Genomic DNA, 27097 nt, shown 5'->3' on the forward strand with positions numbered 1-27097 from the left:
GCCTTGCTTCTATGGGGCAGGAGGGCCAATAATAAAAGTATGTAACTGTTCAACAGTAAATTAAGGTAATCCACATAAATGTTTCTTCCTTAATCCCAACACTGTTTTCCCTCCTACCCACAGTTCCTGAAGGTACCAATATCATCCCATTATCAGCTAAATCCCATGTCAAATCTTTTCCTGGCCATGGTATTTATTACAGAATCTTAATAGTAATTTTTTTAAATGCTGGTCAAATACTGGGAAAATGCCAACAGATACTTTTTGAGGTGGGGTTTAAAGGAACACACAGTATTTCCTAACCCAGGAAAGATCAATACCAGTCTGAAAAGATAGGCCTGCGTATTAGGAACAAGGGACTCTTCCCAATGAGTAACAACAGGCCAAAGAGCTGGAGAATGCTGCCTTCATCATGACACAGAGGCTACGTTTATTGACTTCTATGACTATGTTGAAATCGGTGGAGGGAAGAGAAGCATAGCAGCTTCCTCTTTCTCTAAGTCTTTTCTTGGGTGCAGGCCATGCACTAGGTTTCGTTATTTTTCTCTTCTTCCATAACAACACTAGCAAAACCACTGCAAAAGCAATCAGTCAAAGCAAGCAGCACCATTAAAGCAGTAGTAGGGCCAATGGTGAACAACAGAACAGTACACTGATAGCTCCAAGTCTTCTCTCTTGATTGATGCGGAATGTACGGATGCTTCTCTATAGGTAGGGTGGACATGCACACAGCTGGCCTGTTCCCCTGACATACTGTCACAAGCACAAAAGCAAATCCTAGGACTTGGTAGTATATATGCCTGAAATATGTCCTAGCACAGGTAAATATGCCTAAAACATCAGGCATATTTCAAGACTTTATCTTAGTGATTTTTAAAAAAGAAATATACCAAATTTAAAAAATGTAAAGAAAAACGAAATGAAAGACTATGTCAAACTTACTTAACTAAATGTCTAATTAACTTACAAACCTCAGTTTCTCTAAAGCAACTACCACAGGTTTTCTTCAGAAATTCACTTCCTTGTCTTATAAACACATAAACTATAATATGAATCAAAATCAAAATTCTGAAGGTGAAATTATTTCCAAAAATAGTCATTATTAATTTAACCCAAGCAAGAATTTGTGTAGTTTGAAGAAGTACAGGTAACTTTTCTTCTTTCTCTTCTGAACACTCTAATCTCTGAAGCTAATTTTGGACTTGAGTTTAGAATTGATCCTTACTGCAAGGGACCAAAATACACACAGTCAGAAGTCGATAGTCAATTATCATAATTTTTTTTCACATTAAAAAAATACAACCTAATACACCAAATACAACGTTTAAGAGTCAGGAGGCTTATGTTCCAGTGCTGACCCTAGTATAATCATTACATCATTCCACTTCCCCACCTGAATAATTAGTGTTGATAACTTGCTGTTTCCTGTCTTTCGGAAGGCTGATAATATTGACTAATATGAAAATTCTTTGAAAGTCCTACAGAAAAATAATGAAATTTTTTTCACAGTGAAAAGGGAAAAAAATCCATGCTCAAATTATTTTTCTACATTCTATACATTTAGATAATATTTAACTGCAAAAATTTATTTTATTTTATTTTTTTAACTTAAATAAGGATGCCTACTTTCTATATAGGGACATCTGGCTTAATTTGTAACTTAGATAAGCTTTCATATTTTTCTTCCTAAAGCTCTTCTACTCTTCAAAAGTCCTTCTATCTCTTTCTTCATCAACCAAAAGTATATGAACAGGGCAAGATTTTTCTTAACTCTTTAATAGGTAGTACAATATTCAAGCAGTAGTAACGAACATAAACTATAAGAGGCCACTAGCCACCTAGAAGCATATGTCCATTACGAAATGGAAATTCTTATAGGGAGGGAGAGAGAATAAGAAATACAACATATAAACTCAATAAGAATTTCCATTATATTTTTTTCCCGGCCTTATTGAAATATAATAGACAATTGCTCACATTTACATTGTACAATTCAATGAGTTTTTTTGGTTATAGCTGGCATACAATAATATACCAGTTTCAGTTGTACACATAGTGATCGGAGATCCACGTAACTTGCAAAGCGATCACCCCACTACATCTAGGACCCTTCTTCCCCCTTATGTAATTATTACAACATTATTAACCATCTTCCCTATGCTACACTCTACATCTCTATGTCTATCTGCAACTATCCATTTGTGCCTCTTAATCCCTTTGCCTGTTTTTGCTGTCCCCTCAACCGCCCTCCCATCTAGTAGCCCTCAAAATATTCTCTGTATCTATGAGTTTATTTCCACATTTGTTGTTTTTTGTTGTTGATTTTGTTCTTTAGATTCCGCGTGTATGTGAAATCATGGGATATTTGTCTTTCTCTATCCGATTCATTTCCTTCAGCGCAATAACCTCGAGGTCCATCAAGGCAACATCTTTTCCCATCTCCTTCCTTTTAGTCTCTGTGTGTCTTTTAATCTGAAGTGAGCCTCTTGTAGGCAGCATATGTAGGGGTCTTGTATTTCTTGTCCATTTCAGCCACTCTATCTTTTGGTTAGAGCACTTAATTCTTTTCCATTTGAAGGACATCTTGATATGAATGTAGTTATTACCATTCTTTATTCCTGTTCTTTCTTCTTAAATACAAAGAAAGAATCTTAAAGACAGTTACCTACTAGGGAGCACCCATGAGACTGGCAGCTGGTTTCTCAAAAGAAACTATGCAGGACAGAGGGGCTTGGCACAAAATATTAGACATGATGAAGACCCAGGTTCTACAACCAAGAATACTTTATCCAGCCAAGCTATCATTTAGATAAAGAGCTTCCCAGACAAAAATAAGCTAAGGGAATTTATCAACACCAAGTCAGTATTATAGGAGATGTTGAGGGACTTCTTTGAGAAGAAAAAACCATGTAACAAAAACAAGAATAAAGAACAATAATAACTACATTCCCATCAACAAGTTCCTCAAATGGAAAAGTTTTTCTATTATTTCTTGAAGCAAGATGTTGTAGCATTCATAAACTGATAAAGCAATTTAAAGAATTCAGAAAGCTCCTTTCAGTAAAGTGGGAAAGTCAATTAGCAAGTGAAAAGATCTGCTCAGAACCTGGTAAGACAGAAGTCAGCAACTTCTTAAGTTTGAAGTGCTTTTAGCAGAACTAGGCAGTGCTAGGGGACAGCATAGGCAGGCCCTGTGTTTACAGACAACACAAAACAGTCCATCAATTGATTATATTTTGTCTTGCAATGGCCTTAAATTATTTCCTGCCTATAAAGGGCAGGAGTCATAACATATACTTCTTTCAAAAGTTCCAGAAAATTTAGCATAGTGCAGGGGACCAAAGTAGATGGCATAGAAAGAGGCATAGAAAAAAAAAGGGAGGGGGGAATTTAAAGGACTAGAAACATACACAAAACCCAAAAGATTCTCTACAAGACACAAAAATCCAAAGGCTTAAAGTAATTTAAAAAAACATCATGAGGTTACCCGCTATTCAAAGACTCTGTACATTCAACAAGTGATATGTTCATACGATGTTATCAAATGTCTAAGGCTATAAGAAATACAAACATTAACTCTGGTTAAACACTGTCATGGATGTGCACACATCCTAGTAATTGGTTACTCAGCTTACTGAAAGTTAATTACTGCTATGACATGTGCTTCTTTGACTTTAACTGTGTTATGTGAGTAGGGGAATATGTAAATAGTGGAATGGTGTCCTTATAACGCAGAAGCTGTGTTAATGAAGCTTGAATTTTCCTAGTATACCCGTATTTTTAAATGATCAGAGACAAGCTTTCTTGCAATTAAAGAGAAAGCCTTAGCAATATATGAAGACCATACAGAAACAGCTAAAAACGTACAGTAATGCCTTCTTTTAACATTAGCTGGTTAACCGGCTGCAAGAACATCTATAGTATACACTATATAAAGCTATCTGATGTTGCTCTAAGCACAGCTGAAGACACTACAAAGAACTTTCCTCCATTTTCAAACTTACAGATCAATAAAAAGGGTCTAAGTTGGGTTATATTCTGACTTTTTATTCAAATGACTGAAAAAACCTACATCTCAAATAAAGAAGCATTTTATTTTACAAAGTCCAATAAACAAGAGTTTAAAGAGTTTTAAGAATTGACTACGATGCTAGGTAAAATCCTGGTGGAGATGTAATTAATATTTAAAGCACTGTTATTTTTGTTAGTGCTTATAAAGTTCCATAGATTTTGAGGGCTCTACTCATCCTATTTCTCCTATAAATTCTGGTATTTTTTACAGTGTGACTTTGCAGAATAAGAAGCCATATATGGCATTATAGAGGAAATAAATGTTCTTGGATCTGGTCTACCTGGATAAAATAGAAAATAGAAAGCAAATTAAAGACAGAATTCCAGAAAACAGGTATCAACATTTGCTTTTTTTCCCCCTCCCCACTGATAAAACCTTCTGTAAGTCAGACAATCTAAGGTAAAATTGATAAAAGGACTATCAATCTTCTCTTGTTTACCTACTCTGAGCAAAGTTTGTTTCATGTCTTCAACGTATTCACTGTTTTTGATAATAATTAAACCTTTTTTTCTCCCATGGCTTTTAATTTTCCTTATTCTGAATTTATTTTTGTCTAGTTCCCCAGCTTACCTTTCCCAGAATCAAAACAGAACAAACTTTTAGAGTTGGAAAGTCCTCAGGTTATCCAGTCTGACATTAAGTGAGGAATGCCTTCTATATTATTAGTTACAAATATCTATCAGTCACAGTTCCAAGCACTGTGCTAGATATTAAGAAATGGCAGCAAAAAAAAAAAACCCAAAAAACAAAATGTGCAACTACTGAACAAACTATATATATACACATACATATATTTCCTAATTCTGATCATTAAGCAATAGTAGACACAATCACACCACAGAATCAACAAGCACACTTAGTGCCCGTATTTTGGTTTCTAAATACTATTCGTCCATAAAAAGAACCAGAGCTCCTTGGAGATATGACTGATTCCAGGGCTGCGGCAGCAGAAGTGCAGGTAAGTCTGGAACATCCTGTGGTACCAGAAAATAAGAAAGTGTCCTGAAAAACAGCTGGGATAAGTCAAAGGACACAGAAGCCAGTGTGAAGGAGTTTGCAATGGCCAAATGGTACGAACAAGAAAATGACAGTAAGGGAGCACAGTCACAGAATGAATATTTATGAGTCCATACTGAAATAAGTAACTGAGGAAACAGTGAAAAGGAATATCTCGTCCTTACAGAATTTACTAAAGTCAAACCAGATCTTCCCATTTTACACTTGTGCAATTGATTTTCTTAGGCAAAATGTAGAATTATATTTTCCCCTGATTATTTCTACCTTTTTGGTTTCAGCTCATATTTTACTGGGATGGGGATTAGTTAGATTATCATGAATTATAATTTTATCATTTATTCAATCACCATGTATTGAATATATACCATTTTCAGTGTGCTACAAATTAAGAGTCTATACAAGATTTGTCATGGAGTGGACATGGTTGATTGAAAGGGCAGGCAATAGGGAAAATCTTTAAGAACAGGTAGCACTTAAATAGTAAGAAATAATACAAAAGAATATACTGAAAAATAATATAAAAGAATATACTGAGAATATAAAAGAATATATCTTTGAACCAAACAGATGAGTGCATATCCTAACTCCATCAAATATCAGTTTTGTGACATTAGGTTAAGTCTCTAAAATTCAACTTCCTCATTTATTAAATTGGGGGATAAAATGCCAAACTAAACAGGGCTATTTTAAAGGTTAAATTAAATAATATACACTTAACAAGAAGCCTTTTCAGCAATTAGTGCTGAGAAAATTGGATATCTATATGCAAAAGAATGAAGTTGGACCCTTACATTATATTGTATTCAAAAATTAGCTAAGTTTCAGGTGCACAATTCAACAGTAAGGCAAACATATGGAATTTACTGGATTTTGTTAACCAATGTCACCAAAATAAAAAAAAATTAGCTCAAAATGGATCAAAGATCTAAACATAACAGCTAAAACTGTAAAATTTAGAAGAAAGCATAGGGGAAACAATTCAAGACGTTGGATTTGGCAATTATTTATTGGATATGACACCACAGGTACAGGCAACAATGAAAATAAACTGGACTTCGTTAAGTTAAAAACTTTCATGCAAAGCACACTATTAAGAGTGAAAAGACAACTCACTGAAGGGGAGACGTTGTAAACCATATACCTGAAGAGGGATTAATATACAGGTCATATAAAGAACTCCTATAACTCAACAATAAAAGTAGAGATGCCACTGATATACCAATGAAATATCACTTCTCACCTATTTGAATGACCATTACAAAAAAAAAAAAAAACCAGATTCTAGCAAGACTATGGAGAAATTGGACTCTTGTACGTTACTGGTAGGAATCTAAAATGGTGCAGCCACTGTGGAAAAACAGTTTGGCAGTTCCTAAAAAAGTTAAATATAAAATTACGATATGATCCAGCAATTTCACTTCTAGGTATATACCCAAAAGAACTGAAGGCAGGGTCTCAAATCCTTGTACACCAATGTCCATAGTGGCATTACTCATAAAAGCCAAAGGTGCAAACAGCCTAAGTTCATCAACAGATGAATGTATATGCTGCAGTGTGTGTGTGTGTGTGTGTGTGTGTGTGTGTGTAATGGAATACTATTCATCCATAAAAAGGAATATAATTCTGAGACATTCTATAACATGGATTGACCTTAAAGATTAAGTGAAATTTTGTATGATTCATTTGTATGAATCATATAAAGGACAAATTTTGTATGATTCATTTATATGAGGTACCCAGAACAGGCAAATTCAGAGACAGAAAACAGACTGGGGGTCACCAGGGCTGGGGAAGGGAATTATGAGTTCTTGTTTACTGAACAGCGTTTCTGTTTGGGATGATGGAAAGGTTTTGAAATAGATAGTAATGATGGTTGCACGACTTTGTGAATATACTTAATGTCACTGAACTGTACACTTAAGAATGATTAAAATGGTAAATTTTATTTTATGCATATTTTACTAGTTTTTAAAAAACAAAAAAAGCTGTTAGCATACTATACTCACATAAAAGTGCTCATATAGAGTAAAAGTTACTGAGGCAAAGTTACAGAAGTTAAAAAATACACATAAGAAGAAAAAAACTGATGATATAGAAATGTCAAAAGTGGTTTTCTTTGTATATTTTAAAATTTCTTTGCTTTTACATAAGTATTTTAATAAAAAATATTTGTTGTGCAGGTTAAGAACAGTTTATTAGAAACAGGCTGTTTATAACAGAAACTTGAACTACCAGGGGCTTAAAAAATGATAGCAGTCTATCTTTCTCTTATGTAAATGAGTATGGAGATGGGTGTCTAGAGCAGTTTTGGTGCCCCATACCCACAAGGACCTGGGGCCCTGCTCTCTCTCTGCTCTCGGTTTCTCAAGGTCATCTTGAATTGCAAGAAGTCTGCTAAAGCAACTACGGACATCTCATCCACATTCCCGTGAGCAGAAAGGAGGAAGAAAACACAAAGGTGAACCGTGTACCACTCTTTAAGGGCCTGCCTAGAAGCCCAACCCTATATTTCTGCTCACTGGCCACCATTATCTGCAAAGGAGACAGGAAAATGTTTTTTAACCCCAACATCCCATAATAGAGGAGTTCTGCTAGTAAAGAATAGTGATTAGCAGTCTACCACAGATACTTAAAATTATTTTTCATCTAACTAAAATTTCAGATTTCATCTTTGCTATTTCGAGTTTTTTCTAAAAAGTATAAAATCTAATAAAAATACACACACACACACACACACTAAAAAGCTCTTAAGACATTTTACACTAAAGAAATTTATTTTAATGAATGTCAGAACTAAAAACAGAGTGGGGCCAAGTTCTGACAGCAATGATGCAACAGTAGAAAAGCAGCCTTGTGCATTCAGTTTACATTGTGTTTGTGTGTGTGTGTGTGTGTGTGTATTTGTATAGAAGAGGCCAAATAGCGAAAAATTTTTAATGCTCAGACATAAGTAACAATTCATTTACAGAGTAATCTGTCAAACAAGGCTCTCAATTTAGAAAATCCTGAAAATTTCCCATAAAATGTCACTTTTTCTAACAGTTTGGTTGATGTATAATTTATATAACAGGAAACTCATTCATTGTTAAGTGTACAATTCAATGATTTTATAAACTTATAAAGTTATGCAACCATCACTCATATCCTGTCTTGAACATTTCTATCACTCTAAAAAGATCTCTAATGCCATTTTCAATCAACCCAGTTCACAGACTGTGACAACCACTCCTGCTTTGTCTATGTTTGCCTTCCCTGGACATTTCATATAAATGGTATCATACAACATGTAGTCTTTCTGAGTCTGGCTTCTTGTATTGAGCAAAATGAGGTTCACCTATGTCGTAGTTTATACCAGAAGTTCTTTGGCTTCATTGGTGAATTCTATCAAATAATTTGTTGGCAAAGTTCTCCAAAGTATTCTTTCATAATCCTTTTAATTTCTGAATAGTAGAGACAAATCTTTTATTCCTGAGGTTGGTAATTTATGTCTCTTTTCTTGATCGGTCTAACAGTTTATTAATTTTGTTGATTTTTTTCAAAGAGCAAGCATTTGGTTTCACTGATTTTTCTATTGTTTTAGTTTCATATTTCACTGGTTTCTGCCCTAATCTTTATTATATCCTTCCTTTCACTTGCTTTGAGTTTGGTTTGCTTTTTTCCCTCCTACTTACTGTTTTAAGGCAAAAGATTAAGATTATTCATTTGATATCTTTCTTCTTTGCAAATATAGGTATTTAAAGCTATAAATTCCATCTAAGTACTGCTTTAATTGCATCCCATAATGGTGATATGTTCTGTTTTCTTGTTTAAAATATATTCTAATTTTCCTTATGATTTTTTCTTGGACCCATAAATTATTTAGAAATATGTTATGTTCCAAATATTTGGGGATTTCCCAAATTTATTTCTGTTGTTGAGTCCTAATTTAACTCCATGTGGTTAGAAACCATACTTAGTATGATTTTAATCCTTTTAAATTTATTGAGGCTTGGATTATGGCCTACCATATGAACTACCTGGGAATGATCCATGTGAACTTGAAAAAAAAAAAATGTATTCTACTATTGTTAGGTGGAGTGTTCTATAGATGTTAAGTCAGGTAGGTTGATAGTACTCTGGTCTTCCACATTCTTGTTGATTTCAGTCTAGGTATCCCATCAATTATTGAGAGTAGGATATTAAGTTATTTTGTTGATTATTTATTTTTTTTAATTCTGTAAGTTTTTTGCTGTATCTTAAAGTCCTGTTGTTAGATGTGTATACTTATAATTGTTAGATATTCCTTATGTCCTTTTTGATCACTATAAAATGTCCTTCATTGTCTATAGTAATATTTTTTATCTTAAAGTCTATTTTGCCTAATATTAGTATAGGCATTCTAGCTCTACTGGAGTTACTGCCTGTATGGTATATCTTTTTCCATCTAATGTTTGTCTTGGACTCTAATGTATGTTTCTTATAAAAAGCATAGGTTTTTTTTTTTTTTTTAAATCCAGCTTGACATTCTCTGACTTTTTATTGGAATGTCTAATTCAGTCATATTTAATTTACTGATCTGGTCATATTTATAACTGCCATTTGCTGTTTGTTTCCTAGGTAACGTGTCTTTTTACACCTCTGTTCCTCTTTTACTGCCTCTTTTTTAGTTACATCGATATGTCTTAATGTTCCATTTTACTTCCTTTGTTAGAAGTTTTACTGTATAAACTTTTGAGTTATTTTCTTAGTGAGTGTTCTAAAAATTACAATATGTTTCTTAACTTGTCAAGATCTACTTCAGATTAATACTAACGTTATTCTGGAAAAATATAGAAATATAGAAAATATAGAAAAATATAGAAACGTTATTCTGGAAAAATATAGAAACAGTTCTATCCACTCCCCACCTCCTTTTTTTTTTCTTTTAGCACTTTGAATATACCATCCCACTATTTTCTGGCCTCTGTTGTTTCTGATGAGAAGTCAGCTGTTAAATATATTGTTGCCAGTTGCTCTTTGGCTGTTTTGTAATTTGGTTAGGTATGAATACCTTTATGTTGATTCTACTAGGAATTTGCTGAGCTTCTTGGAGGTACAATTTTTTTTCATCAAATTTGGTAGGTTTGGGAACATCATTTCTTCAAATACTTTGCATCTCTTTCTCTCTTTTCCTTCTGGGAATTTCACAACCACAAGTTTTTGTGCCTGTTTTTTTTTTTTTCTTTTGTTTTTCTTTCTGTTTTACAAATCGTTTTTAAGTTACTTTCAAATTCATTGATTCTTTTGTCATTTCAAATCTGCTGTTGATTCATTCCATCTAGTAAAATTTTCATTTCAGTTATTGTATTTTTCAAGTTCAGAATTTCTATTTGGTTTTATTTTTTAAATTTCTACCTCTTTACTGATATTCTCTATTGATATTCTCTACTCTTTTCCTTAAATATGACTTTATTTCTTATCAAGGCCCACAATGACTGTCATAGTCTCTGGATTTCCCTACTAACTTTCTGACTACTCTCCTGGGTTATTGCTTCCCCTATCCAGGGTCACAACCTCAGGCAGGCTGTGATCTTGGCCTTCCCCATTTGTTGGCCACTGAGATAGCTAGTTTTCCTTAGTATACCCAGAGACAAAAGAATTTCCCATGCTTCACTCCAAATGAAATCAGCCCCTTCCAGCTCTCACGACTTGCCCTGACTTGGTAAATCTCAGGCAAAAATGCCACAGACTCCCACTTATTTTACCTGAAGTTCACTAGCTTATTTTTTAATAAATGCTTCTCAATTTATTGTATGCCTTTGGTCAATTTTCAGTTCTGAAACTGTATCATTAGTTTTGGAAGGCAGATTTGCTGAGCAACTTACTCCATCATTCCAAAAGTCCTGCCTTTTCTTTCTTTCTCTCTCTTTATAGCATCCTCTAAAGGATGGTCTCCAAATATTTTTGATCATAGACCCTTATCGGTAAAAGCATTTTTAATTTTTCTATTTATATCTGAATTTTACATATCTATTCATTAACTTATATGTCACCTATTACTATGTGGTATATTATAAAACATATACTAAACAAAATTTTAAAGGATGAAATAAATATAAGTGAATGGAAGTTTCAGCATTTTCTTTCTGAACCTAACAATTATCTTCTGCACCCCTGGAAATACAAGCACCTGTCCCTCCACTTCAGAATCCAAACCGGGAGTCTGAATGAACCACGAACAGGTCATAAGTTGTAGTCTGCTGATCCCTGCGGTAACCAATAATAAAAATATAATGCAAGCCACATGTGTAGCTTTACATTTTCTAGTAGCCACATTTTTAAAAAATGTAAAATTTTAATGTTTCATTTAAACCAATATAAAAAATTATCTTTTCAACATGTAACCAATGTTAAGCTTACAGCGCATCTCAATCCATAAGCTAAATTTCTGATGGTTAAATTAAGGTAGTCACGCCCAAATGACAAAGTTGCATGTAATGGAAAAACATTTTATATATCTTCAGTTTTAAAACTTCAATTTTAACCGAAATTAAATAAAATGTAAAATTCATGTGCTGAATTTAACTGGACAGATTTCGAGAAGTTTATAGTCATTTGTGACTTGTGGCTACAGTGCTGGACAGCACACCTCTAAACTATAAGCACTGTGAAGATTTAGAGTTATTAACATATACTAATATGCACTGAAATTCTACGATTTTAGTATTGTCCATCAAATTGATTAAACAGTTTCCAAAGAGGTTAACCCTCACTCTTTTGTTTTGTGAGACTGTGAAGTCTGCGTATAAGAGAGTGTAACGTTATTTAGGCCCAGAAAGAGAGAGTCATGATAAGAGGTTTCTGAGTAGTATGTATTTACGAAGAGTCAACATGGAATTACCTGCATATAATTTAACTCTAGGACCATTCATTTCCTCCAGCAGTGGTTTTTCTGACATGGGCCTGAGTTTCAGCATGTATCTCCCCACCTGGCATATTTTTCTAACTAGGCTCAAGACAGAGTTCATGGCCTCTCTTCTCTGGGAATCTCCACAAACAGGGCCACATATGTCTCTGAGATAATGGATCTACTTATTACCATATTCAAAACCTTGTAGGATTGTGGGACCCGAGTGTTTTAGAAATGTCACTATACTGTTTTGACACCCAGACTTGAATAAAGTCTCAGAAGAGTGGACAGATATGGAGAGGGACTGAATGGCTTACTGTCCCTTTTAATGCCTAAGCAACAGCCTCTTACATTGCTGTGAATAATAGGCCTGACTATACTTCTGGGTGATAAGTGGCAAAAGGTTCTTAGAGAATAGGAAAACAAGAATGGAAAATAATTATTACAAAAGAAATGCAGCTTTAACACATACTCTGGGGTCAAAGTAGCACTGCAAGTATTTGAGGGACTTCCTCCCCTGCCCACACCAAAAAAGCACCAATGATAAGATTCAAACAGAGAAAATGATACACATATAGCCATGATTGAAAACTCGTTAAAGTAGCTCTAGGGACAAAAACAAATGGAAACCTTTAGCTACAAATATAGCTTAAGCTACAGGCCTAGTGAGCTCCATATCTACAAGTAGGCAGAAGGAATGAGAACTCTGACTCCAAGTAATGAGGCCTAAAAGGAGTGTACAGAAGGCCTGGGCTCAGAGCCAGGCTCTATGCTGGAAATCAAGGGCTGCAGTGGGACTCTACCACCGTGGGGGAAAAAAATAAAATAAAAAGTGAGAAGACCGCTGCCTGAAGTTACGGCTTATAAAATATTATGGGTCTGAGATGTTAAGAGGCCATGGTTTCAGCACCACAGTTGAGACCAGCCCAAAGGATCTGCAGGCCTGGTATCTGGATCTGCAATGGCCTCAATACAACCTCAGGAGGGAGCCCTAAGCTGCCTATAGAAGACCTAGTTCTTGACTAGGCATCTCAGGGAAAGGAGTGAAAGCCACTGCAAAGCCCCTAGGGAGGGGGAATAAAAAGGAGAGTCACTCCCACTCAAAATGAACCAGAAAACTGAAATTCTACCTAAAGAAATATAACATTTTAAGTATGAAAGAAAAATCATTTCCTTCACACTTTAACCACCTATGTACAATTCTTCATAATAATCTCAAAGTCTAAAACATCTTTATATCACAATGATGAATTTGGAGCAGACATACAACCCGCAAAACTGTTCATAGAGGTCCTGCTTTAAGAGTCTGTAACAACTTCTGGGTACGATTTTAATTAAATTAATCCCGTGGTCCATATTCTGAAAGCTGGCATATTCCAAATCACCTGGTTATCAACTTCCAGAAATTTCCTGTTGACTTTAATGCGTGAACTCAGAGTATTATTTACAGTAACCTAGAATGGTGCTTAGTATAGCTCCCAGACAACTATAACTATGGCGGCTTGGGTCTTCTCTAGGTAGACTTGGTTCACATCTAAGTGCTGTGAAACATCGAGGCCCCTTAGCTTGCCTTTGTTATTATTTTTAACAGCTTTATTGAGGTATAATTGCTACACAAGGAACTGTGATTATTTTAAAATAATCTACTGTTGTGCAGAGAATCAACAAGTTATTATTTTCCCTGTGCATTTTAAGGCATTTCAGCAAAATAATTTAGAGGGAATATATATTCAGGGGCATTCCAAAAGAAGCCTGCAAATGAAGTTGAAAGTAGGTATAAGAATTACGATTTTGGTTTTATGTAAGAACAAAATTTCCACTGAGTACTATTTTCCAAAATCTTAAGAGATTATTCTATAATCTCCATTGTTAGACATTAGGAAAACAGGCTGGGTGACCATCTGCTGGGAGGGCCACAGAGAAGATCCCTCTAAGTGGAAATAGATTAGATATCAGTTATGAGCTATTCCAAATTCAAGATTCTATTATTGGTTCTTTAATTTTTGTTTGTGTGTGTGTGTGTGTGTGTGTGTGTTTCTCTCAGCATTGCATTTTTAACATCTCTGACCCCAGTGCAATTTCTTTCTCATACCAGGACTATTTAAAACAACAGTAGCTAGGTATAAGAACCATCACTATTAGGATCTACTTTTCCTCACTTGCTTATGAAATCTTCAAGATTCTATTATTGGTTCTTTAATTTTTGTGTGTGTGTGTGTGTGTGTGTGTGTGTGTTTCTCTCAGCATTGCATTTTTAACATCTCTGACCCCAGTGCAATTTCTTTCTCATACCAGGACTATTTAAAACAACAGTAGCTAGGTATAAGAACCATCACTATTAGGATCTACTTTTCCTCACTTGCTTATGAAATTACAAAAGGCAAAAGCAAAAAGACTGGCAATTAATTATTCAGTCCAAAGGAAAGCAATACTTATTAGGAGCTATTTAGAGGTGGCAGAGGCGGCTACTAAAAAAAGATGACTGGAATCCCTGGTGGATATTATAAAGAGAGCAGAAGACTGGCACACAAATAGAACTGCACCTGGGCATCTTTTTAAAAACATTTAATTAAAGATATTACATAAATCAAAATAGGTGACATTAGAGAGTATAATGATTATTTCATAGCTAGCCATATATCTATCTGACGGATGAGCTTCAGAATAAATAGGGAGAATGAGCAACATCAAAGTTAAAATTACAAAGAAGGAACACTGGTGATTTCTTGTCAAAGCATCATTAAAGACCTAATATATTACGTTACAACACTAAGAATTATAAAATACAAAAGGCAAGTCAGCAAAGGTCAATGACCCATTTGAATTAAACTGCCTGAGAACTCCCTTAGACATGCCTCTACGCTTGGACGTTTAGAACCCACAGTCCCTAGAAGAGCAGCATGGTCTACACCAACAGCCTTTACAGGCCAAAGAAAAGAACGAACAAAATGTACAGATAACTAACTAGAAAGATGATATCTAACACAAGTGGAACAATCTAAAAACAAAGCAACAAAAACTACACTGAGTTAAAACATAAAAGAAAACTACAAACGACGTCTCCGACAAAACGGCAACAGTAATCAGTTAATATTATCCAAAAATATTTAGATAGAGCTCTACAATATAGAAACGTTAAATCTCTCAGGCTGAGCTACCTACCCCGTGTGGTGGTCATTAGCCGTATTTGAGCATTTTAAATGTGCTACTGCAACTCAGAAACCAAATTTTAAATTTTATTTAATTTACATTTAAATTTTAAAAAATGATACTGGATTCAGTTACTGCAAAGTTTGGAGTCTGATTCTTCACTTTGGAAGAATTTGGGTACATGAAACTACTTGTCAGCTGCACATTGTATGAAATCTCAATAAAAATCAAGCATTTTCGATCAAAATTTGGTATCCAAATTGAAATATGCTAGAAATATAAATGTAAAATAAATAACAGATTTTGAACATTTAATGAAAAAGCTAGAATGTAAAATGTCTTATATTAATAATTTTTTTAAAATGTGATTACATGTTAAAATATTTTTGATACAATGAATTAAATGTTACTAAAATTAATTTCAATTTCACCCATTTCTTTTTTACTTTTTAAAAATGTAGCTTTTAGAAAACTTAAAACATATGTAGTTTGTATTATATATCTATTGCACAGTGCTGCTCTAATGGATCAGTGCCTTGAAAATGTCTGTCATCTGTCAAAAATTTAAAATATATGCCAGTCAGGATTTGTAAGTAAGATATTACCATATCTCTTAGTGTCACAAAATATCACTTAACACTACTCAGAATTTGTGTATATATTCCAAAGTCATTTGTATCCTCTTCGCACAGAGGACTGTTACAAATCATTAAAGTATTCCTTTGAGTTATTGCAAATTATGGTAATGTTTAATGGTCACCATCCGGAGTATGTAATCAAGTAACTTAAGGACACTAATTCATCAAAAGCCTCTTGATTCCTTTTATATCCGGATTCTCTCACGGATATGTTAAATGCTTTTGATTTTGTAAGAGCCAAATAAAGATCTTTAGTACAGTAAGGATTTTGATTGTGAGAGAGAGGAGAGGAGAGTGAGAGAGTGAGAGAGTGAGAGAGAGAGAGAAGAGAGAGAGGAGAGTGAGAGACTGAGAGAGAGAGTGAGAGAGAGAGAGTGTGTGTGTGTGTTTATAATTTTTTCCCTGGAAGAAAAACATCAGAAATCAGAACTGCAGGCCTTCACAGTGCATTTCCAACCTTTTCATACTATGGCATTTCACAGAAAATTATATTTGTAAGACACACTGGAGTAAACTGTTAGGGCTACTCAAAGGAGTTGCTTGCAGCACACCAATCGGGAAGCTTGGTTTTAAAATTCTCTGCAAAACACTGCAAAAAAAAAAAAAAAATCTAGCCTGTATTTTATTTTCACCTGGCTCATATTTCATTCTTATTTATGCCTACAGTTGTGAAAATACAATCCCTCAACAATTTTAATGACAATATCTAAAGCAGGCCACGAGACTAAGATATTACTCAATTATCGTTTATTTTTGTACTTTTTTCTGTGTACATTTCCTTCTCCCTGAGTATTACCTATTTTCTCCCTCAGTGGTATTATTCTCAGCTACTGCCTCTATTCCTAAAATTTATTCTGGTTCTTCTGCCATTCTGCTCTAACTAGCTTTATTACATAAATATTATATAATGAATACTTTTATAATCCCTTTTTTAAATATTAAAAGCAGGCAGGTAATTAGAATCTTTTCCCACTCTAAAATTAAGGTAATTTTTAATTTATATATTTTTCTCCTGTAGGTAATAAAGATTACCTCCAAAGTCACTTCCTGAAATGCATTCTGTTGCTTTGTAAGGCTATAGATTTATTTCATGTTGCTATCCCTCCAAACTTCTCTGGAACTCTTCTTTGAGTATACTCCTCAAGCCAGTTTACAAGCCTGAAGTGAAATTTATACCCAGAACTCTTTATCAATCCAAATTGTATTTATCCAAGCTTACTAATCCAATTTAGTCATCAAGTTTAGCTCAAAATGACTATTAACTAGAGACAAAAATCAAATCCATCTTAAAGATTTATCGTTAATGAGAATAATCTACCAAGTATGCTGCAGGCTTTGAAGGCAAAAATAAGAAGTTTCAATGATGTTTTGAGATGACGGCATTGTTGAAAACTGTGAGGCTTTCCACAATAACTAATTTGAAAATCAATCTAATTTACTCAAAGTTAAACTTTATATTTCTGAAGGTGTGATACAAAAAGTCACACATTAATCCTGTATAACTACGATAGAACTGCATAGCATGGCAATCATTTGAATGTCATAAAATGTTTAAACTGAAATGCTTTATACACAGGAAGTCTATTTCCTACCATATATAAAAGATCTAAAGTACAATAAGATATGATATACTTAAGTACAAATAAAATCACAATTTCCAACCATCCTACATTATACAAATATATTAACTTCCTTGAGTCAAATTTAATCACCAACTATTAACGCAAAACACTACTTAAAAATCAGAAAAGACCCTAGATACTAATCTTTTTATTTGTTAATTAAAAGTGTGGTAATTGAAAATAACTGCACATAAAATGTTACTTGAAACATAGGAATCATATTTTTACATTCATTAGTATACGACCCATCTTTCAAAATTAAGTGTTTTGATGAAAATAAAGAGTTTTGAAAATATGTATAACTACAGCTTCATTACGAAATGGTCTAGGGTCCTGGCTCACCCATCTCGAAGTCTTTCTTTTCACTGCAGCTCCTTTCCTGCCATCTCTGCACACCACGATACAAGAAAAGCTTCAGAATTGTTTTTAAGTCTGTCCAAATAGACCCAATAATGCCTGGCTTATATTCCCAAGATGATATAGTAACGGTTTGTGGAATAAGCAGTTCATTGACAGAAAACATAACAAAGCTTATCACAGAGTTAAGAGTTAATACAGATACTAGGCACTTCATCAAACTACTTGTACCGGAGTTACTTAAAACTGTATGTTCTCCTCTCGGCAATCATCAAGCGAAATATCTACCCTCACCTTCGTCCCACCCTCTGTTTTATTCTTAACTCTGAATAAAACATGATTTTTAAATTCACCACATTACACCAATCACTGGGTAAAATGGTGACCTATATAAAAATAATTTTAAGAGAGGCCATCCAAATTTCCCAGTTCAACTTAGAGTGTATCTATGTAATAAAAGACAAAATATTATAGGAGCATTCTCATAATCAGTGTAAAGAAAAATAAAACTCAGAAAAGCATAAAGGAAAAAGAAAACTTACAACTAAAAGAGGATTTCTGTTCTATCAGTTCTGGATTACATGGCAAAAATTTCACAATAGACTTGCTTTCTTCCATAAAATATGCCCAGGCAACCTCCGCTAAACAGTGTGTACATAAGGAAAGTAAACTAATTTTACGATAATCCAATCTGATGCAAAGATATATACAATTATACAAGTATTTACTCAGTTCTAACTCTACACATGATTTGCCTGCATCAGAAATATAAATGACTGGAAGGTCATCTACTATTCCAGATTATGTATATCTCCCTCTCTCCACATTAACAAATAAGTTTGGACTCCACAATAAAAATGAAGAAGCAATTACACTATAGACTTATAAGGGACTTGACATAATGGAGAATGACTGAACTATATTCAACTAACAGCATAAACTCAGTGGAATCCCCACAAGAATCACCAGACACAAATGATAATCACAGTACAGGTTCACCAGTCATTTATGCAAGAGATCTTCATCTTTGCTGCTAAAAAAAAAAAAAAAAAGGGCTATGACTCAGTTTGAGAAGGCTTCCTTAATGATATCATGCTTTTAACATCCAAAAAACTGACAGAGAAGTCAGGCAGATAGAGATCAAATATCATCTTTATTGCTGAAAAGCGACTGGTGAATTTAGATTAGGTATGGGGGCCAAATGGCCTTGCTAGCAATTTTCGCCCTCTCCTCTCCAGTCTAGACTTTGAGACAGCATGCTCAAGAGAAAGTCTAGCTGGAATAACTGCCTCACTGGTCTGGGCAGAGAAGAGACTGATTCCTATGGCTTACAGCTTTTTAATTGATTAGCTCTCCCCAATCAAGCAAAACAGATGAAAGGCAATCACCCTCCAACAAGGTCACTTCTCCACGGAAAGACGTAGAGATGTGTCGAGAGACAGCAGTATTTCTTCAGGGAAGTCCCTATCCCAGATATAGGGTGAGTGGTCAGTGATTGTCTTTCCCCTACACAGGCTACTAATCTGTAAATTTACATATTCTGTATATTTGAAAGAACTTCAAGGGTTTATTGATTTTGATTAAAAAATTAAAATCCAACATTTTGTAAGCACATGGCACTTAATAGCTTTTCTTCTATTAACCAAGTTGTAGCATTCATTTGAATGTAAGAATACAGTTCTAAAAAAAAAATCATAGGAGAAAGCAGCACATTTTCTTGCTCTATTAACAAACAGGACTCTGTAATGGCTGACTGGCACCAGGAAGACTACTCTGACTTCGTCAGAAAACACTGCAAAATCTAAACTGACTTAGCTTGTCACAATTTCAATTCACGGATTTTTAAAAATGAGTATTTATTGTTGTCTTGAATACTGTACAAAGTATAAGGAAAGTCATTCCCCAGTAGACAATGAAAAAAATGCAGAATTACCACTGACTCCACAAGACACGTGTCCAAGGAGCATGAGCTTTTAGAAGACCTAGAATGTAAGCTACTAATGAAAGATATTTCAGTAACATATCTTTTTTTCCTACACTCTAATCTTCCACCCTATCTCCTCAAAAAGATGCCAAATCTAAATTGGAATGTCTTGTGAACAATTAAAGACTTTCTAAAAGTAAGCTGAACCTCCCATATGTCACCTCTATACAACCCTTCTTAAAGACTTCTAGAATCTCTTCTAAAGCTTCTAGGACAGATTTGAAATCTAGGAACACATGGAAAGGGATTCCTTTGCTGTATGAGAGCTATAAAGGACCATATATAAATATAACCTATTGAGTAAAAACTCGTAGCAGAGAATAGAAACGTTTTAGTTTTAGTTACCATGTTTATATTTTATCACTCAATAAAAATTTAAGTGTCTACTATGTTTCTAACTATAAAGTAAATAAAGAAGATACTATTTGTCCTAAAAATGAGGCAACTAAATTGCCCAAAGACCTGAGTCAGAAAGTGGCCTGGTGCAAGTTCTTAAAGTCATCAATTATTCCAATTATAGAGTTTAGGGAATGACTGAGCTAAGTATCTTAGACCTGAGTGACAGGGGATAAAACAGATGCCACGTTCAGTCACTATCATCTCTGGTTTCTAGTCTGGGGTATAAATATCTCAAAAGCACTTTGTGTATTAATTGTGTCTGATTCTTCCCTTTCCTTCTCTCCTGAACCCAGTCTAATCAGATTAATCTCACTGCTCCACCGAAATAACTCTTGATGAGGCAGCCAATGACCTCCATTGTTAGGTTCAACAGCCAGTTTTCAGAACTCATCTTATTTGAATTATCATCATTTAACCCAGCTGATCACTTTCTCCTCTTTCAAATACTTCCTCACGTGACTTAAAAGAGCCCATCTTAGTTTGCCTCTTTTTTCACTGGCTGTTCCTTTTCCCTCCCCATTGCTGGTTCCTCCTCATCTGCCTGACTCTTAAAGTTTGGAAACTCCAAAGTTTAGCTCCCAGACCTTTTCTTTTTTTACATTCACTCTCCTGATGAACTTACCCAGTTTTGTGGCTTCAAATTGCCGTCTTAAGTGCCAGGGAATGCCAAATTTTTATCTACAGTCCAAATATTTCTTCTTGTAACTCTAGAGTTATATAACCAACTGCTTATATGCCAGTTCCACCTGAATGTTAAACAGACACCACAAATTTGGCATGACTCAAACCAAACTCTTGATTTTTCCTCAACCAATCCTGCTTCTATTCCAGGCTTCTCCATCTTAGTAAATGGCAACTGCAACTACACAAGTATTTATTCAATTACTGAGGCCAAAGCGTTAAAATTATCCTCAACCTTTTTCCCCCTATCCCCCATTCAAACAATCAGTAAAATCCTGCCAGCTCTATGTTCCTATTAAATCCAGAATCTGACCACTTTGCATGACTCAGGTGCAATCTACATTCTACAAAATTACCCCTCTAAATAGCTAATGACGTACATACAAACAATTCATGGAATAAAGTGATCATTTTGAAACTAAGTAAAAATCTCGTACCTTTTCTGTTCAACGCCCCCCCTCCAAGACACCCAACTTACTTATAAGTATTAGCCAAAGTCTTTATAATGTCTCACAAAGCCCGACAAGATCATCCCCTGACCCCCATGACTTTGATCTCATCTCCCATCACTGTCCTCGTTCACCCCGCTCCAGCCATGCTGGCTGCCTTGCTATTTCTCAAACACTAAGCAAGCTCCTGCCACAAGGCCTTTGCACTCACAGTCTGCATTCCTTGAATGTTCCTCCCTCACTTACCGACATGGCTCACCCCCTTCCCTCAGAGGTCTTTGACCAACTGACATTTACTTGTTTGGTTGTTACTATCTGTTTCTCCCTACTAAAATGTGAGTTATATACCGGCCAACTCCCAGTGCTTAAAATATAGTATGCACCCAATAAATCTCTGTTGAATGAATGACAACAAAACTGATGAGTATGAGAGCCAGGTCACCACTCTGAGTAACCTACCTACTTTGTCCTGGTTCCCACATTTGGCTAGTCACTGAAAGATTAGTTGGCTCTGGCCTGAAATTACACATTAAGGACTTAGGCAGTATTTGTCTCTACCAAGTTGCTGGTCCTGTGACCCTCTTCCGAGAAAGCTAAGATTGTGTAAAGAACTTATTCCAATCAATTTCTCTGCTTAGGTAGAATAAAATTTCTTCTGGCATTCGTTTCAATTTCAACAAAGCTGGGTAAAGAAACACAGATTAAAACAATTTTCTGGATCCTTCTTTAAAATTTTACCTCTACATAGAATCTTCTCGATTATCTAAGCTTTTTTTATTTTCCCATCTTTGCCCATATAGTTAAATATTCTGGTTATTCACGCTGTTTAATTTATTCTGCAAATTAAATTGCATGAAATTATAAATGAAAATTGTATGACAGTTCACATGCAAGCTAGATTACATAATCTAAAATTTAAACTAGTGCTATTAAGTTTCTGTATTCTCTTAAAGGAGGTTAATTTTCCATGAATAACTGGAAAGCATCTTCAAGATCTTTAGACAGGTTATGTATAAGACACCCTCTATCTTCAGAATTGTCAATCATGATAAATTCTAACAAATATTATCAATATTAAAGGCATTCTTAAACCCTTTGGAGTTTTCACACATGATTTTCACACATGTTGCATCATTTACCTGGTAATGAGATATATTTGTTTCTATGAGCAAGGAGTGGCACCAGGTGAAGATAATGAATACAGACTGTTAATACATAATTGTTTGCACCTAAGAATTCAAATGTGAATGCTTATACTTCAATAACTTACAAAAATGAAATTCGTTAAAATCATGACGCCACAGCAACAGCAATTTTACATTTAATTATATTTAGCTGAAAAGTAAATTTCCCTTTAGTGTTATGCTCAAAGTGTTTACACTCATGGGGGGAAATGTACATTTCATATCCAGTCATGTGAGGTGTGCCTCGAATGACAATTGTTGGTAAATCTTAATTTTTTTTTTTACTCCATAACTATTCAAAGCGTTTTATTTTATGAAGGGCTCGTGAGAAATTCCAAGACTTTCACCCCATAATCTCTAAATCAGTGAAATGCCATCTTCTGCCTGGCAGAAGAATACAGAGACTGGATATCTTCCCTCACTCACCATTCCCAAGGTAGAAATACAGAGCAACCAACTTTACAGGTTAAAGTTTCAAGCTAAAAAAGGAAAGGAAACGAAAGGAAAAAAGACGACGATCCTGCGCTACTGGTTGGGCTTCTCTTCTTGTAGCACCCAAGTGCCTCTACTGCCCAGGAAACTTAATGGTTCCTTGTATGAGTTCCAGGACCAACACGGCAGAAGCTTCAAATTCCTCCAGATTTCTAAACGGTAATACGAACCCCTATCCGATAGGCGAAATAGATTTCAAAGTACAGCGCGAGAAAAACTTCTGCAACACAGACGCCGACCAAAGTGCATTCCTATCTTCCCGGAAAGGCAGAGGAAAGAGGCAGCTAAAATAACCATAAGGTTTAGGTGTAACTGGGAAGGTGAAAATTTAGAGACAGGACTACTGTTTCCCACACACCACTCCTCCTTCTTCCTCCAGTACAACTGGGTGGAAGGCTATTCCCCTAGAACGGCAGAGGAAAGACAGGGCATCACCACCCCAGGCTGGTGGCATGGTCCAGCCTGGCACTGAGACCCCCACCTGAGAAGGGGAGCAGGGCGGAGAGGACGCAGGGAAGGAGGACAATTCCTTCTGAGGCTGAGGGGACGAGGAGACCGCGGCGAGGACCGGGCCGACGAGCGCAGCCGGGGCCCAGGATGGCCACGTCGGGGCCGCAGTGCCCGCTGCCCCGCAAGAACCCGGGCCAAGCCCGCCCCGCCCCCTCCTTCCCGTCCGGAGCCGCACGTATCTGCCCCGAGGCGCCGCCCTCCGGCGGGCCGGCGGCCAGGCTTACCTGCTGCACCCCGAGGAACTGGTAGAAGTTGAGCTGCACCTCCTCCACCAAGTCGAACAACTCCAGGTCGCCGCTCTCCCAGCCGCGCGCCGGCCCCGCGGCCGCCAGCAACAGCAGTAACAGCAGCAGCGGCGGCGGGAACTGCACGAGCCCGAGCCCGCGGCGCCGGGGAAGCCGAGCCCGCCCGGAGCCGGGAGCCGTCATCGCGCCGGGCTCCGAAAGGTCACCCGCCACGCTGTGCCGTCGGCCGACACCGGGGACGTGGCGGACAGCGCGGGCTGTGGGAACAGTGCCCGGCAGTCAGGAGCACGGGCGGCAGCAGCAGCAGAGTCGCCCTCCCGGCGGCCCTTACCGGAGGCGGAGCAGCAGCAGCGGCGGCGGGCGGACGCGGCCGGCTCTCTCTCTCTCTCTCTCTCTCCCGCTCGCGCGGACCCTCACCCCCAGGCCTACAAACAGCTGGAGAGCCAGCGCCGGGCGCTGAGGTTGCGGAGGGGGCAGGTTTCCCCTCGCTTTAGCCTATCCCAGGCCCCGCTTCCGGTGACATCACAGGTCTCCTAGCAACCGCAGGGGAGAGGGCGGGGCCGGAAGTGGGGAAGCCGGGCGCCCCAGATCTGGGCCTCCGAGAAAAGCCTGTCAGTGGCTGGTGAGCACCTAGAAGCTGAACGTGTGTTTCCACAGATTAAGAGATACGGACATCACGCATTTACCGGGAACATGCCAAGTATAAATGTCCCCTGAAACAGCTACCTTCTTACCCTCCCCCAGATACTGAAAACCAAAAGCATAGCCGAAAGCGATTTTAATGATTATGGACTCTGTGCCACCCATTTCATTATTCCATCAGCAAAAATAGAGGAGGAATTGAACCCAGGGCCTAAAAGGGGCAAATCTAGGGAGTGGTTTGGAGTGTCCTGTGAGAGGTGAAGCAGAAATGCAATTCGGACCAAAACAAAAATTGTATACTTCTGATTATGAATTAAGATTTATAGATAGTATACCATAAAATAGGCAGCCTGGTAGAATTAATAATGGTGACTCAATCATGGTCTTGGAGGAAGCGTGGTTTATCCACCTTAACCAACTTCCTTTCTCAACTGATGTGTTTTTAAAGACATACAGACTATAAAAACCTCTTTCCCACCAATGTCTTACCTCCTAGTCCTACATAGCTTCTGCTCAGTCTCTTTTTAATTTCTTTCTTCCACCACTATTGCTTTTCTTGAGTGAACCTTATTTTCTTCTTAGCCTCCTCACATTTCTCCTCCTTGACTCTATATTCTTGTTGAGGATGTAAAAAGGAACAACAACAACAACAGAAATGCTTGTATAACTCATGGTGCTTGACCAGTTTTGAAAACTGTGTTTTTCCCATTTTGGATCTGGCCAGTTAAACTAAATTCAATAGGGGAATGATAAAACGACTTTCACTCTCATAATAAGAATATATTATGTTTGATAAAGGTTAGAAAAACTAAGAAATAAATCTTACTGAAGAAATTCTATTATCGCAGTTTTAAAAATATTTTAAATAGTCATAAATGAATGCCAGTATATCTTGCTTAAAATACATATGCTTGAATTAATTACACTTTAAATTCACCATGAGGCTTATACAACAGCAGGGGTGTCTTAGTCTGCGAGGGCTGCTAAAACAAAATACCACAGACTGGGAGGCTTAAACTACAGACATTTATTTATCACAGTTCTTGAGGCAGGAAATCCAGGATCAGGGCATCAGCACAGTCGAGTTCTGGTAAGAGCCTTTCTCCTGGTTGCAGATGGCCTTGCTCTACCCTCACATGGTGGGAGTGGTGGTGTAAGGGAAGGAAAGAGCTTGTGTTTTCTCTTATAAGGGTACTAATTATCTCCCAAGTATCCCACCTCCAAACACTATCACGTTGGGGATCAGGGTTTCAACATATAAATCTAGTTGCGGGATTTCAACATATATTCAGTCCAAAGCAAGAGTTTATCGTTTTTCTGTGTATCTCCAGTGGTAAGTACAATGTGTAACACATCCAGCTTTCAATTAATTGAATTGAAACCAATCAATATCTCTCACCACTATTTCCCCCACTCCAGTTTTTTTGCTTGCTTTTTAATATATCAGTTTTCTTAAAGTGAAAGGCATCTCTACCAACTCTCTAAATTAGCTTACTGCTTATTCAATGAGTAAAACATCAAAACAAGATGAAAGTAATAATCTTAAGGATTAGTTTTACATAATATCCCAACATTCATCTTTTCTCCTAATTTGATCATTTGTTTATGTGAAATATAACATTCGAAACTGGTGCCATGTTGCCACAAATCTGGAATTCTAGTCTAATCTTTTAGCAGATGGTCTAGTATTTCTGTCTTGAGTTCTACTCTTATGTTGTTCAAGAACCCAGGGACTTCATCTAAAACCAAGCTGAAAAAGAACTGGAGTCTGATCAAGACAGTATTGCTATTGCTTCTCACTGCCGTAAGGTATTGCTCTTAAAGCTTCATCCTGTTCCAATTCAATGACACTTGTCTACTCTGAAATGATGTTCTTGCTTCTTCTGGCCCAGGTCTCTGCAAAGACCACAGTGTTATTCACATTTAGATTTCTAGTTTGGCATCTTCACATTTTCAGTCATTGTCCTACAAAGGACAATGCAACCGGAAATCTTTTGCTGTGCCTGGACTAAGTGAGCTGACAATTGCCAGCTGTTTTCTTTGCTGGTGATATTTATTGATTTTGGGCCTGGGCTGATCAACATTGGCCTGGGTAGAGGGATTTTACACAGGAAAAGAGAAACCAGTGAAATGTTTAACAGTCATGTGAGTTGTGTGATGGATTGGAAATATACAGGAACCCCAAACATATACCCAGCTTTCCCACAAGGGCATTTGCTGAATTCTGGAATGGTACGGGACACTGCAAGACTGAGTCTGATAGGCAGAGTAAAATCTCCTCACATTTTACCAATGCATACAAAACAAACACTACCTAGAAAAAAGGAGTCTGCTTCAAATATACAGGCAGTCATCTCCTTCAAACCATTTACCATATTTCTGAAGTCGTGTGAGTAGGAGGCTAAAGATCTGAGTTTGAAATTATTCAAAGGCAGAACTGAAACTCCAGGGCTGAGGAGATAGACATCTACTGAAAGCCCAGAGGAATCACAACCAAGGAACAGAGCAAAACCATAAGTGGAACGAGTCTTACTAAAACTGCAACCCAATTCCAACACAGCTAAGTCTCTGACTTTCACTCTACTTGTGTATTTTCATCTCTAGGGGGAAATAACTTCAACTGTATTCTCTATAAGCCTTTAACATGAAAGTATGGCATATGATAAAAAATTATGAGAAGAGTAGGAAAATTTGACAAATAATCAAGAAAAAATAAATAACAGAAGAATCATAGATAAGCCAGATATTGGAATCCAGATAAGAATTTTGAAATAACTATTATAGAAT

At 36.5% G+C, this 27097-nt stretch overlaps 1 protein-coding gene across 1 annotated transcript in view; it reads right to left on the reverse strand.

Moving 5' to 3' along the window:
* The window catches only part of DNAJC1 (DnaJ heat shock protein family (Hsp40) member C1), a 186782-nt gene extending 162620 nt beyond the window's left edge, over positions 1–24162 (reverse strand). Inside the window, exon 1 of the mRNA XM_006906999.3 lies at positions 23648–24162. Within this exon, the coding sequence (XP_006907061.1) occupies positions 23648–23851 (204 nt within the window). The 5' untranslated portion in view covers positions 23852–24162. The remainder of the gene's footprint in view (positions 1–23647) is intronic.
* Positions 24163–27097: the final 2935 nt, after the last annotated feature.

Source organism: Pteropus alecto, unplaced genomic scaffold, assembly GCF_000325575.1.
Source record: "Pteropus alecto unplaced genomic scaffold, ASM32557v1 scaffold11, whole genome shotgun sequence".
Lineage (NCBI taxonomy): Eukaryota > Metazoa > Chordata > Mammalia > Chiroptera > Pteropodidae > Pteropus > Pteropus alecto.